Source organism: Haemaphysalis longicornis, unplaced genomic scaffold (assembly GCF_048455015.1).
Source record: "Haemaphysalis longicornis isolate Haplotype H1 unplaced genomic scaffold, Haemaphysalis longicornis Haplotype H1 scaffold_3, whole genome shotgun sequence".
Classification (NCBI taxonomy): Eukaryota; Metazoa; Arthropoda; class Arachnida; order Ixodida; family Ixodidae; genus Haemaphysalis; species Haemaphysalis longicornis.
In genome coordinates, this window is record NW_027526335.1 from 67,628,159 (window position 1) to 67,640,552 (window position 12,394).

General features: G+C 44.3%; 1 protein-coding gene across 1 annotated transcript in view; it reads left to right on the top strand.

Moving 5' to 3' along the window:
* Nucleotides 1–12,394, top strand: part of Tmem131 (Transmembrane protein 131) — a 113,531-nt gene that overhangs the window by 20,470 nt on the left and 80,667 nt on the right. Inside the window, exons 8-15 of the mRNA XM_077703345.1 lie at nt 212–292; nt 958–1,105; nt 2,100–2,218; nt 5,419–5,527; nt 6,902–7,007; nt 7,438–7,597; nt 10,270–10,440; nt 10,614–10,721. Of these exons, the coding sequence (XP_077559471.1) occupies nt 212–292; nt 958–1,105; nt 2,100–2,218; nt 5,419–5,527; nt 6,902–7,007; nt 7,438–7,597; nt 10,270–10,440; nt 10,614–10,721 (1,002 nt within the window). The remainder of the gene's footprint in view (nt 1–211; nt 293–957; nt 1,106–2,099; nt 2,219–5,418; nt 5,528–6,901; nt 7,008–7,437; nt 7,598–10,269; nt 10,441–10,613; nt 10,722–12,394) is intronic.

Genomic DNA, 12,394 nt, shown 5'->3' on the forward strand with positions numbered 1-12,394 from the left:
TTCTAAATACTAAGTTCAAAATACACGCAAATCATGCAACGATTCAGCAACAGTTTGACATCTGCTTTAATTCATAATATCCGTGTTTGATTTGGCTAATAGATGTGTGCAATTTATGCCGTCATTGTAAATTTTTTAAACTGGCACTTGTATCGCAAATGTGCAACCTATTTGAACCCCTATAAATTGTTATTTGTATTTTTATTTTCAGCTTACTGAAATTTACTCCAGTGGGGGAGACTTGCACCTTGAAATGCCGGGAGGTGAAAGTGAGATCTCAAAAGAACTTTGGGCAAGTATTTTTTTTTATATTTATTTATTATGAAGCTTTGCTGTATAAAGGGCAAAGGGCATTTTACTGTCAAACTATCCAACTGACATCCTTGGATTTCATGCCAAATGCACTCTAGGACTCGTATATTGTCTCATTTTTGTGGATTCAAAAGTTTTTCTCTTCCATAGCCGCCCTGTGAAAGGCCTCTTGCATGATGACCTTATCCTTCCAACCTTGTTCTTGCACGCAAATGATGCTAGTTTTTCTTTTTTCTTGAGTCACGATTGCGATAAGTGTGGTGGTGGTAATTTGGTAAACTTGCCCTCACTTCTTTAGTGGCGCCTAGCCTTTATGGGGAGTAACCATAGCAGACCAGGGGCAGCTGTGAAAGGGTGAATGAAATAGTATGAAATATGAGGTGAGACACCCTAGCATTGCCGCTGACACTTAAGGAATTCGCCATTAATCTTGGAGATATTTTTACTGCCTGATGAACTTTCTTACTGGGAATGGTCCGTGTACTGAGTGTGGCAAATAGGCTCGGTAAGCCAGGTTAAGGTTGTAGCAGATTTGTACTTGACAGAAAATATGTTTGCATCTTTTATTTTTATTTGGTTGTGTGGCTCGTTTTAGTGGGAACGAACGTACTTAAATTTGTCCCGTGCGTTCTTTGGTTGGTGCAGGAAATTCCTCCGTACAAGACCAAGCCCGTAATGAAGGCAAACTTTGTGTCGAGGATTGAGAAGAACCACACGGCCTTCATTCGCATCAAGCTGAACAGCAGCAGCCGCGTGGACCTCATTCTGCCGGTTGAAGTGGAGGTTGTGTCGTGTGAGTTGAGAGGCACAATGCGCTTCGATGCGCTGCGCTTATTTCTCTTTTCAGCAGTGTGTTTGAGAGAGAAGTTGATCTTGGTGATCATTCACGTTTGCCTTTTTTGTGGTTCCCAAATAATGTGCCTGCTGGTAGCACAAAACACGAAAAAGCTTGCAGTGAGCACTAATGTTCCTGGGGCTTGAAATTTGCACCAAGTTGTTGCAGCTAATGTCTTTGGGCGGAGTTGGGTGCAGAAGGTGATTTTTTACGCTGTATTTTATTTATTTTATTTATTTAGGAATACTGCCAATCTCGTGAGAGATCATAGCAGGTAGGCAAAAAAGCACATTGAAGTGTAAAAAAGCATAACAGAATGGGATAGTCAGTACTAAAAGCATACTAAAAGTACTAAAAGAGTACTAAAAAAAAAGTACTAAAAGCGCGCAATAATAATGTATAACAACAGAACGGTTTCAGTAATGATGGTGTGCATATTGCACCCTGACATGGCATATTACTGGCATTAATACACTTTGACATCACTACAAGCGAAGTCACTAAAACTAAAAGGTTTACATTTGGTTGATCCTGTAAGCAACACATACAAGTATAAAAGGAATTCGTACTGTACAAGACTGATAATTCAGAATAACACATAGAAACAGACGATGACCACAGTTTATAATACGAGTAGCGCCAGATGGTTGAAGCCAAATAAAAATTAAATTTGCACAAATTGTTTTTGTGCAAGTTACTTGGACTAGTCGCTAAAGGAAGGTAATGCCTACACACTTAAGTTGGTTGCAGCCGGTATGCTAGTTCCCTGAAGGCTCACAAAAGGCACCGTCTCTTAACTTCTGTGGTTTACTGCAATGGTGTGATTTCTGGGCCTCCCATCATTGTGAGTACGGCACGATTTGCAGAGCAGATCGAGTGGGTGTCAGCTTGTGATCTTTGCCTTTAGCTCTATCAGGAAGAGTTAAATTGTGGCGCTTCCACTCCTTTGCAGTACCGGGCATCTTCTCACCGACGGAAGTTCTTGATTTCGGAGTCATGCACAGCCAGGATGAGCCGAGGACTCTACCCTTAAACCTGTTAAATTCGGGTCCAAAGCAGCTCTACATTACTGTAAGTTGACGCTAGCAAAGCCGTGGCTCTGTTTTTCTTTAGCAGGGTCGCTGTGTGTTGTCCTCCTCTGGCTTTTTGTACGTGTGCAGCTCTAATAAAACATGTAGGCAGAGGCATTTGTCCCCATAGGCGAGCTGATTATTCTAGTGTGCTTATTAATCGCCAAAGCAACCTTTTCTGTGACCAGAATATAGGGTTCTATCTTCTAATTATCTTGCTTGCCTGTTTCATTTTCATGTGCAAGTAGCTGCCTTGGTTAGTGCAAGCTTCAGCAAAGGCGCATTTGTCTTTGCCTGGACTTCACAGCAATGTTTATACATGCAGGGGTGAGACAGCTGCGGATATTGCGCAGTTCTGATACAAACTTGTTTTCCTGCGCCAGGCTGCTCCAAAAGCTTTAAAATTTTAAAAATTACGCCAAACTGCTCCAAAACAGCCTGAGAGGCAAGGATTTTAACGCTCCTGTCAGTTTCAGTGGGGGAAAATGCTTATAGACGGCATAATTTTCCAGCACCCCCAAGGTGACGCTGCTTGTGAGGGTTTAATTGATTGATGATTCAAAAAAAAAAAAAAAATCCTGAGATTGTTTTTTCGAAAGTCACAATGCCGGGTTGCACATGTTATATTCTGTGAGTTTTTAAAGTTTCCCATCTAAAACCATTGCAAAGTCCTGTAGAAAAAATACTTATGTGTACTGATGGGACAAACTGTAGTGCAAATTGATGAAAAAACGGAAATTTTCGGAGCGCCGTGTCTCTGGAACGACGTCACTGGGCGCCGCCTTCTTGGTGTGATGAAGATTGGAAAACATGGCCGCCGGGCAAAGCAGGTGTTCATGGTTCAGGCAGAGTGCTCTTCGCCAATTTCTACTGTGGTTTGGGTTATGGGGGTGGCTGGATTTACATGTAGTCGTTTGATCTGTTGCGGGAAGTTGCGCGGCTCGAATGGCGGGAGTTCATCAAAAACAACGAGCTGCTCATGAATTTGCCATGTTTCGGACTTGAGTTGAAATTTTGGACTTATTGCGGTGTTATAAAACGCGGAGTTGTTGCTGCCTCTGACAGCAAGCTTGCGAGCGGCGGAAATGGAACGATCGACACTGGAGAAGTGGCAGTGCAGGCTACTCCGCCGTAAAATGTTCAAGCTGTGTCCGATAGCGGGACGGGCTGATATTGCACGCTAGTAATGATGGTTTATCTATCTGAAGTGATATTTTTTTGCCAAAGGTGAGGTTGCTGAACATACCAACGTTATGCAAATTACGATTGTAGTGAACCCGCACCTTGGGAATTGAAATGGGAGGGCTGGTGGGGTGCGACGACTGTCACCTCGCTTTGCGCAACTTTTGCCGTGGCTCTACACCTGTGCGTAAAGCCCTGTCTGGGATTACAAAAATAATAATTCCAGCATTCACATGATAATAAAAATGCCTTACAATTGCTTATTTTTTCAATTCAATATTCTCAACGGCTAAGAGTTTAAAAATGGTTTCTGAAAAGGTAGTGCAATTCGTACATTGAGATACTATGGTAGAAAAGTTTTTATTGGAAGGTTGTTTCAGTCATATGTATGTTCAAAATCGATTAAAAAGTGCACTCCCCCCCCCCTCCCTTTTAGTTGCCAAAAAATTTGATTTTTAGGCTCCTAAGGTGACAAATGTCGTTCTACTCCAAATCAGGGTTCTTCTTCTGCTCCAAAATCGAGATTTTGCTGCTCCAAAAACTGCTCCCAAATCTGATTCACCTGTCTCACCCCTGTACATGATTCTATTCACATTGTTCTTAAAGGGGTACTGACACCAAATTTTGGTGTTAATATTATTACCCAGTTCTCTTCCTTTACTGAACAGAATACCCTGCCTGAAATATGAGCAGCCTGCAACGCGTGAAACATACTTCAATTTGATCTCGTTTATCACGCCAACAGAACAGCACGTGGAGCGGCACTCAGCAAATGGACGTCAGCGTGATATCACTCCAGGGTAGAGAAACGAAGTGGCCTAGCCATGTGCCTCCAACGCTCGTCAGAAACTTGTGATGTCACTTCACACACGCTGCCTGGCGAGCAGGGACTGAGCACTGGTGCATTCATAACTCTTGCACGTAGCCAGAGCTACAGGCGTAACTGCTGCCCAGAAAGGCACTCTTGCCAAAAACAACGTTCCACACGCTGGAAAGAAGCCAATAATATAGCCAAGAATCGCGATAGAAATCACCATCAGGACTTGTATTGAAAGTGGTGGTCAATTGTCTGCTGCGATGGTAGGCCTAAATGCCTTTAGGCAGCTCAGCAGCTAAGCTCTGGCAGCGGGGCGGTCGAAACTGCCTCTACCGACCTCTGCAGTGTTTTGATGTCCACAAAAAACGGTGAGGTCATGACGTGGTGCTGTCATACATGCCTTCCGGGCTGAAAGCGTGGGAAACCGAAACAGGAAATTTTCAGGGCGTCCAGTGTAATTAATTTTCGCGCGCTCGAGTATCCGTTAAGCATCGATAAAAGCAATAAAAAAGGAACATAAAATTTTGGTGTCAGTACTTCTTTAAGTGCAGCCTGCTCTGTTAGTGCCGCTAACTCAGAGTGGAAGTTTAGTATATATATACACGCTCCTTGATGAGCCGTTTCAGAGCAAGGGGTATGTATTCAAGTGACATTATTGGTAAATGACCATGGCCATCTAATGCTCACGCACACTTGCATCTACTCCAAAGTAACGCATCCTTACAGGGAGCAGTAGGCCAATACTCACTAAAGTGGTCTCTACGAAGCAGCATATAGCAGACCTGACCATGCCTTTTAGGGGGGCACACAAGAATGAAGGTTCCCATGAAAGGCTTATGGTGCCACAATGAACTTTTGGGCTATCCCCTTTCTTCCCCTTCCTGCTAACCTCCTTCCCCTCACAGGGCTTTGTGCCTGCTTGTTAATAAAGCATATTCACTCATTCGTTCGACCACAGTGAAGGCTTTGAAGTGTCATGTGCACCTTGAGCAAATATTGCTGTAGTGCTTGCAATTTCGGAGCGATTTTGTTGTATCTTTTTTTTACTAGAGCTAGTGGAAGTCGTAAGGGATGTAGTAGCTGTTGAGCTTAGGGGAACGGCGTGAGGGCCATGTTCTTATGTGCTCTTTGAAGCCGCTGCTGCTGCTGCTCTTTTTGCGAGGGGTGCACTTGAGAAACGGGTGGTTGTCTGTGCTTGGCAGAATGTCATTGTAACCCCGGTGAACGAGGCAGTCGAGGTGAAGTTTACGCCCACCAAGGTGCCCGCTGACACTGTGCGGCCGACCCAAGTGGCGACGGTCACCTACATTCGTGAGCGGTCCCCTTCCTTCATCTACTCTGTGTCGTTCATGCTGGTTTTGTGTGAAAGTGCAATGTCCCTCAGTGAAATACTGATGTTTTAACGTATTTAAAAGTACACAGTTTGTCCGAGAGCGCTTGATGTTTAAAGTCATGAGATAGGGCACAAAGCTTGTTTATGGCTATATTGAATAATGTTGGGGAAAGAACCACTCCTTGTGGTGTGCCCCAGTTGGGCATGGTTGAAAAGGCTGTTCGTAGTGGTCCAATGCCTGCAGTTGCCGTGCGATCCGTGAGCAAATGCTGTTGACTTAATTTGTGCGAGTGCGGGGAAGTGTTCAGCGCTCGAACTTGCACAACTCTGTGTCCAGAGGCATGAGATCGGGGTGCAAAGTAAACGCCATGCAGCAAAAGCTGTGTAATAGGAAGTAGAATAATAGGATTGGGCCAGTTGGCGCAGATTCATGGTGTAACAGCACAAAGACGACAGGATGAAAACAGAAGTGGCGTATCACTTGAAACCTTCTTTGAACATTCAGGCTCTGACTTGGTGAGTTCAGTTGTTGTAGGCTGGGGCCAGAAATTGAGCTCGTCAAATGTATTGGGTCCTGTGTAGCCCCTTTTCTCAAAGACATTTTTCTGCATTGTTCCAGTAAAATCCTGCAGGTGCACTTGGGAGGTTTTAAAAAAAAGCATTTCCATATGTTGTCCATTAGATCACTGGCAACGTGCATTTGAGAATCACGCAGATGTTTGAGAAAAGTTCACATCAGTAAGAAATCAATTCAATAAACGGAAAAGGTCAAACTAGTATTTCTTTTTCTACCAACAAAAACCACATATTAACAAATGGTTGTTGCATATCAAGGTTCATGTTTAGTCAAGTGTAGTCAAGATTGTTGAGTCTTATCTGTTGTCAGATTATTAAGTGAGCCAAATGTGAAACCTTAATGTTATAGAAGAAAATACACGTAGGCAGATTCTTAAAAAAGCTGATCTTATACAATTTTAAATTTGCTTTCTACACAGGCAGAAATGCATTGCAAAAAACTATACAATCACACTGTATTTTGATAAAATATTGCCCCTGTTGACGTAGACAGACTTTTGTTTTTTGATGGAGTCTGAGGTACAATTTTACGCATAAATTGATCTGAGGGAGCACTAGCTTTTTCAATTAAGGGTCATGAGACACACGTTCTTTTTTCTTTTGCTGCTGATGTACCTCAATGGAAAAAAACCTTAGAAAGTGGTTAGACTGAATTGTAATCATTGTGCTGCTTTTGGCTGTCCTGATTTAGTACTACTTCAGTGACAGTTTAAATGGTCGTGGGTATGAGTGGGTTTGCTCGTGCCCTGACCTCTGCCTTTCTTTTGCTCTTGCAGCCTCGAAAGTAAAGCACTTGAAGCAGTGTTCTGGAAAGATTGTGGTGAAGTCAAAAAACAATCAGTACAAGTTGACGATACCATTCCATCTATATTTTATGAATGGGTAAGTGGCCAAGTTGCCTCCTGGAAACTCCTGCCTGTATCCCACCAAGTGAGATGATTAGCTGATCTGGCTATAGCCACACCGCTGTGTGAAATGCCGTGCTAAAGAGAGAGTTAATTGGAGGCCTGCTGTTTTGATTTAGCAGGATTTAATTGCTCTTTTGTTTTTATTTATGTGTGGTTAATTAGCGAAAATTGTGAAAATTGTTGCGAAAATTGTTGCCTCTCGTCATTTATCACAGGTGGTAGGAAAGAATGCTTGCTTCTAGAATATATGTAGGGAAGATAATTGCACTGCGGTGTGTACTGGTGTGCATGTGCGTGCACGCGTGCGCGTGTGTCGCCTGTGATCATAATTTATGCTCTCACCGTCCTTTGCAACAGGAATTAAGCGTGAACTTTTTTTTTCTTTCTTTGTGTGTATCTTCTAGGTCACTAGAGTACAACGTGAGTGGCACAGTGTTCTACATAGGAAGGGCCAAGAGTCTTAGCAAGTCGGACATCAGGCCACTGAACATTTCCAACACTTTCCCGGTGCCGGTTGTCATTCACAGTATAGAACTTCAGCCGGAAAATCAGCCCCACTTTACGGTAAGCAGGCACTGGCTTCTTGCATTACGATCTGGGAGGCTGGCAAAAGTTTCCACTTGTTGCTTCAACTTGAACAACTAAATCTTTGAAAGAGCTCCTATGGTCTAGATGTAAATGCGATAGTGTTTAAAAGCCATGCAGCAACTTGACTGGGCATAAACCTGTACAAAAACATGACAAGCGGTGACTCGCAGCTAGTTTTTATTTTAAAAAATAAGTCAATATAACCGTGTGACCAAAATATGTGCACATCAAGCATCATACATCGGGGATACTTAGCCGCTCATGTAAAAGAAAATGCTGACAGCCACGGATTCTTGATCGCGGAGGATGAAAGCAAAATCCATACAGCCATAGATGAATGAAGTGCTCACTCTAGCGAGGCTTCCAAGTACTTTACCTCCTTGTTCAACAAAAAAATAGACGGCTGGCAGATGTGCGTGTGATCAGCTTTTTAATCTTGTGGGCTTGGACAGCTTGCCTTATGTGCTGGTCTCTGTGTTGAAAGGAGCCATGTAGAGAAAACACAAGTTTGGTTCATTCAAAAGATTCTCTCGTTAGAATCATACCGACACCACTTTTAACGTAAACTTCGCTCAAATAAGCTACATAATTTGGAAAAACGGGAATGGTCATGCGACCCACCAGCTCATTTCCCGCAACAGAACCTGTGATGTCACATGGGCTAAGCTCTGCGATTGGCGGAGGCTGGCAGAAGCAGACGCAAATTAGGAAGAGCTTACAAACTAGACGAACGAGCGATTTGCGCTTAAATTTAGGGCACATTCTTTACAAAGCAATAGGAATGATGGGACAAACAGTGGAAGTTACGAAAGCACATGTAAACATAGAAGTACTGATGCGTTCTGCTGTTCGTACTGCGCACAGCATGCTTGGTTTAGCTGCACAGTACTACGGGGCTTGGGGTTGTCTCAGACGACACTGGCCGATTGACGCAAGCAACGGTGTCTTACGTGACCCCATTTGTCGAGCGAGCACTGTTTCAGGGAACGAATATTTTCTCCCAGAACAAAAACAAGCCAGGTTTAATTAAATGCGGGCAAAAACAAACCAAACGCTTGCCACGGTATGGTGGCGCCATCTAGGTTACGGAACGTAAAGAAACGCGGGAACAAACCAACACCGCTACAGGGTGGAGACAACCTTTGAACGGTCCCGTGCCGCCGCAATTGGGCCAACGGGCTCAACGCGTTATTCTTTTCGTTTCCCACGAGACCTAGCAACGCGAAACAGACAATATGATTCAAACTTCTTCAGTAAACTGCGTTGCGGCGATAATTTTAGCGCGGTTTTGACACAATGACTTGCTTCGGAGGCGAGCGAGCAACCGAACATGGCGGCGCCAGCGTTACGTGTCTCTACCCTGTACGGCGGATGCGTGAATGAAGGTACTCTAGGCTGCAGAGCGGTCGGTTCCCGTGATGTCACTTGGGGCCACGAAAACGCACGATTGAGCGGAAAAATCAAAATTTTAACCTAAATTGTTTAATTTCTTAGTGAATAAAGCACCGTTTGTATCCGGACAAGCGCTGGGGGCACTATAAAACACGAAATCTTTCGAATAAAACCAACTTGCATTTTCTCTTCATGGCTCCTTGAAGTACCCGCCACGGTGGCTCAGTGGCTAAGGCGTTGTGCTGCTGAGCACGAGGACGCGGGCTCGATTCCCGGCCGCAGCGGCCGCTTTTCTGATGGAGGCGGAAAGCAAAAACGCCTGTGTGTACGAGATTTAGGCGCACGTTAAAGATCCCCAGGTGGTCAAAATTAATCCGGAGCCCTACACTACGGCGCGCCTCATCGCCTGCGTTGCGCCGGCGCGTTAAACCCTGCAATCAATCAATCAGTCACTGTGTCGAAGTGAAATTGCGGTGTGCTCTCAGACGAAGCCTTCCAGGAAGATGCGGCAGAGGAAGAGAGGAAAAGCGACTAAGACATGGTTTTCCCATAAGTACGCAAATTCCCTAAGCTTAGTGTTTGCCACACCTTGTCAAAAAAAAAAAAAAAACAGAACAGTATATACTACGACAGGGGTATGACGTTTGTTGTATTTGGGCTGTTTAGTTCTGTTCATATTTGTTCTGATAAAAGTTCATTGCAAGTTACCACTTGTCTTGTCTTTCCGTATGTTTTTGTCCAGTCAACTTGTTGCACTGTTGGTAGTTTTTCATTAAGAATACTAGTATCCAACTAGCCCAGCTCTGTGGTTTGGAAGATCGTGCAACATCGGCAGCCCTGGAAGTTTATTGGTTAGTCTTTATAGTGGAAAATTGATGTGCTAGATTAATAACTATGTTTGGTGCGTGGACTTTATATTAGTTAAGAAATGTGGTAGTGCACCTTGTGTAATGAACTTGCATGCTTAGTTCTAAAGAGACCACATTATGTACATCATGCTATTTGGTGACCCATGTAGTTACTATCCGCAGCGGAATAGGCAAATAAACTGTCTTTTTGACAAGATTTCTGCAAGAGTGGGCAGATTTTTATTTTATGTTGTAAGGGGAGGCATGTCTTAATTACTCCCAAATTTAGTAGCTGTCTGTGCTACAGTAATTGAAGTCGTGGGCACCATGCCTTTTTGTTTCTTTAGCTCGTGTGTCTCAGGGTATCTATGGGCACAACAGTAGCATCCCTCATGCCGGGCTTTGCAGGTCATTTTCAACTCATCGACGGTTCTGCAGCCAAACGAAACGAAGCCCGTGGTGTACCTAAAGTTCCACCCGCAGAAGTCTGCCCTGCAGCTGAATGCGACGCTTCGACTGCACACAAACGTCTCTCACTTTGACATTCCGCTCACGTGTTACAGCGGCAGGCTGACGCTGGTAAGCAACCGTGCCAGTGTTGCGAGCTGCCAGCTTTTCCAGCGTAAGGACCTCGATTGCTCGGGGAACGAGGCCCCTGCCAGTCCAGTTTTTCTCTCCCCTTTTTTTTTTTATTCATTTAAGTAGATGGCTAATGGTGTTGAGCTTGCTTCCTTTCTTTCCTGTGTCGGCAGAGGTTGCACCATGCCGTCAACAATGAGTCCTTCCTGGACTTTGGCACCCTGGGCATTGGAAACAAGCGCAGCATGTTCTTTGTGGTCATCAACGAGAACCCCATTGAGGTTAGCACGCTGGGAATGTCTTGTCTTCCTCACATTACTTGCACTGAAAATTTGACACAATTTGGTATGCCAATGCTAGTTTGCTTCAGCTTGGATTAAGAATCGATGTAGCTATTTACCCGTTTGCCCACAACCTGAAAAAAAATTTTGTGCTGCATTTTCTCAAGTTGTGCTAAAAGCTCTTAGTACTTTTTTTTTTTTTCTCCCTGGAGGAGGCAACAGGGCCTTTTTTGCAGTGCATCCTACACTATTCATCTTCCCGGGTAGGGCATTGCCATAGAGTAACTACTAGAGTAACTACTATGGTAAATACAGTAACTACTAGAGAGGAATATGGTGCTGGGATCATCCACCGCAATGGGCGTGATGGGTAGTTCTGGATTCGGATTGGCACTTGATGGCTTATGGAAGTTATTATGGATTGAATTGTTCATCCAGTTTTGTTTTCGTTTTTGGCTTGCATGAATGCATTTGCCTATGTTGGAAGAAGCGTTCAAAAATATGTTTCTCCTTGAACTCAATGCTGCACGCACACTGACGCCACCCTGAGTGGGAATGTTTTGTAACTATAGTTGTGAATCGGGTGGGTTATGAATTCACTGCTGGCACAGCGAGCATGAGAACACAAATGACGGCGCTGTATGCGGCGAAGTTGCCTGCGAATTAGGAGTTGCAGCACTGCTCATCCAGCAGAGCAATGTATTGTCAAAGCTGACGACGGTTGCGAATCGCTTGGAACAGCCACACTCGTTGTGCGAACGCTGGCTCCTACAGCGTAAACCAGCAGTACCGGCGGCTGATAGGAACGCAGCTTGATGAATGTCACTAATTAAGACTAGAATAACTTCTGCAAAGGTGATTGGTTTATTTTTTTTTAGGTGCACAAAATGTTTCTTAGTGCTAAAAACTACAAGTGCCAAAACTTTTACAAATAGTTTTTAAAGAAGTCTGTGCCCTGCTGTAGTTTGCGGCAAATGGCAAACCTACTCCACAAACCTCCTCAACTCCGTGTCTACTTTTTATTTAAACGCACCGTTTTATTTCGTACAAAACCAGTTTTTGGTCAATAACTTTCTTGTTTTTCATGTACCGTATTTACTCGCATAATCCTCGCACTTTTTTTTCGGAAAAGTCAATACAAAGTTATGGGTGCGAGAATTATGCGAAAAAAAAAAAATCCAGTGCACAGTGTTGCCAATTTGCCTTATGCCAATCCCGCTAAATGTAGCGGTCGTTTTTTGTATAGGTAAGCTCAGTGTTGCCAACAGCAGCTATTTCTTTTTATTTTATTATTTACAACGTAAACAGTCTCCCGTTGATCAGCGATCATGAAATTGCCGCCTTTGCTTTCTGGCGCGCGCCCTATCTCGTCGTCGTATGTGCGTGCCCTACTCCAGTAACGCACGCTGAAGTCGGTGACGCCGAAGTGCCTGCCTGTGGCACGGTTGCCGTTTTCGATCGCGTACTCTTTCGCTTTCAATTTGAAAGCGGCAGTGTAGCTGGCGTTCCTCCCCATGGCGAAGTGGCACCAAGCACAAAACAATTAGATAAAAAAGTTCTCAAAACGGCAGCGAGCTATCCACCACTGACGCGAGTGACTCACTGACTGCTGCCGCTCAACGGCGGGACCACGACGGCGACACGACACGACAGCGGGCTGCACGAACACCGTC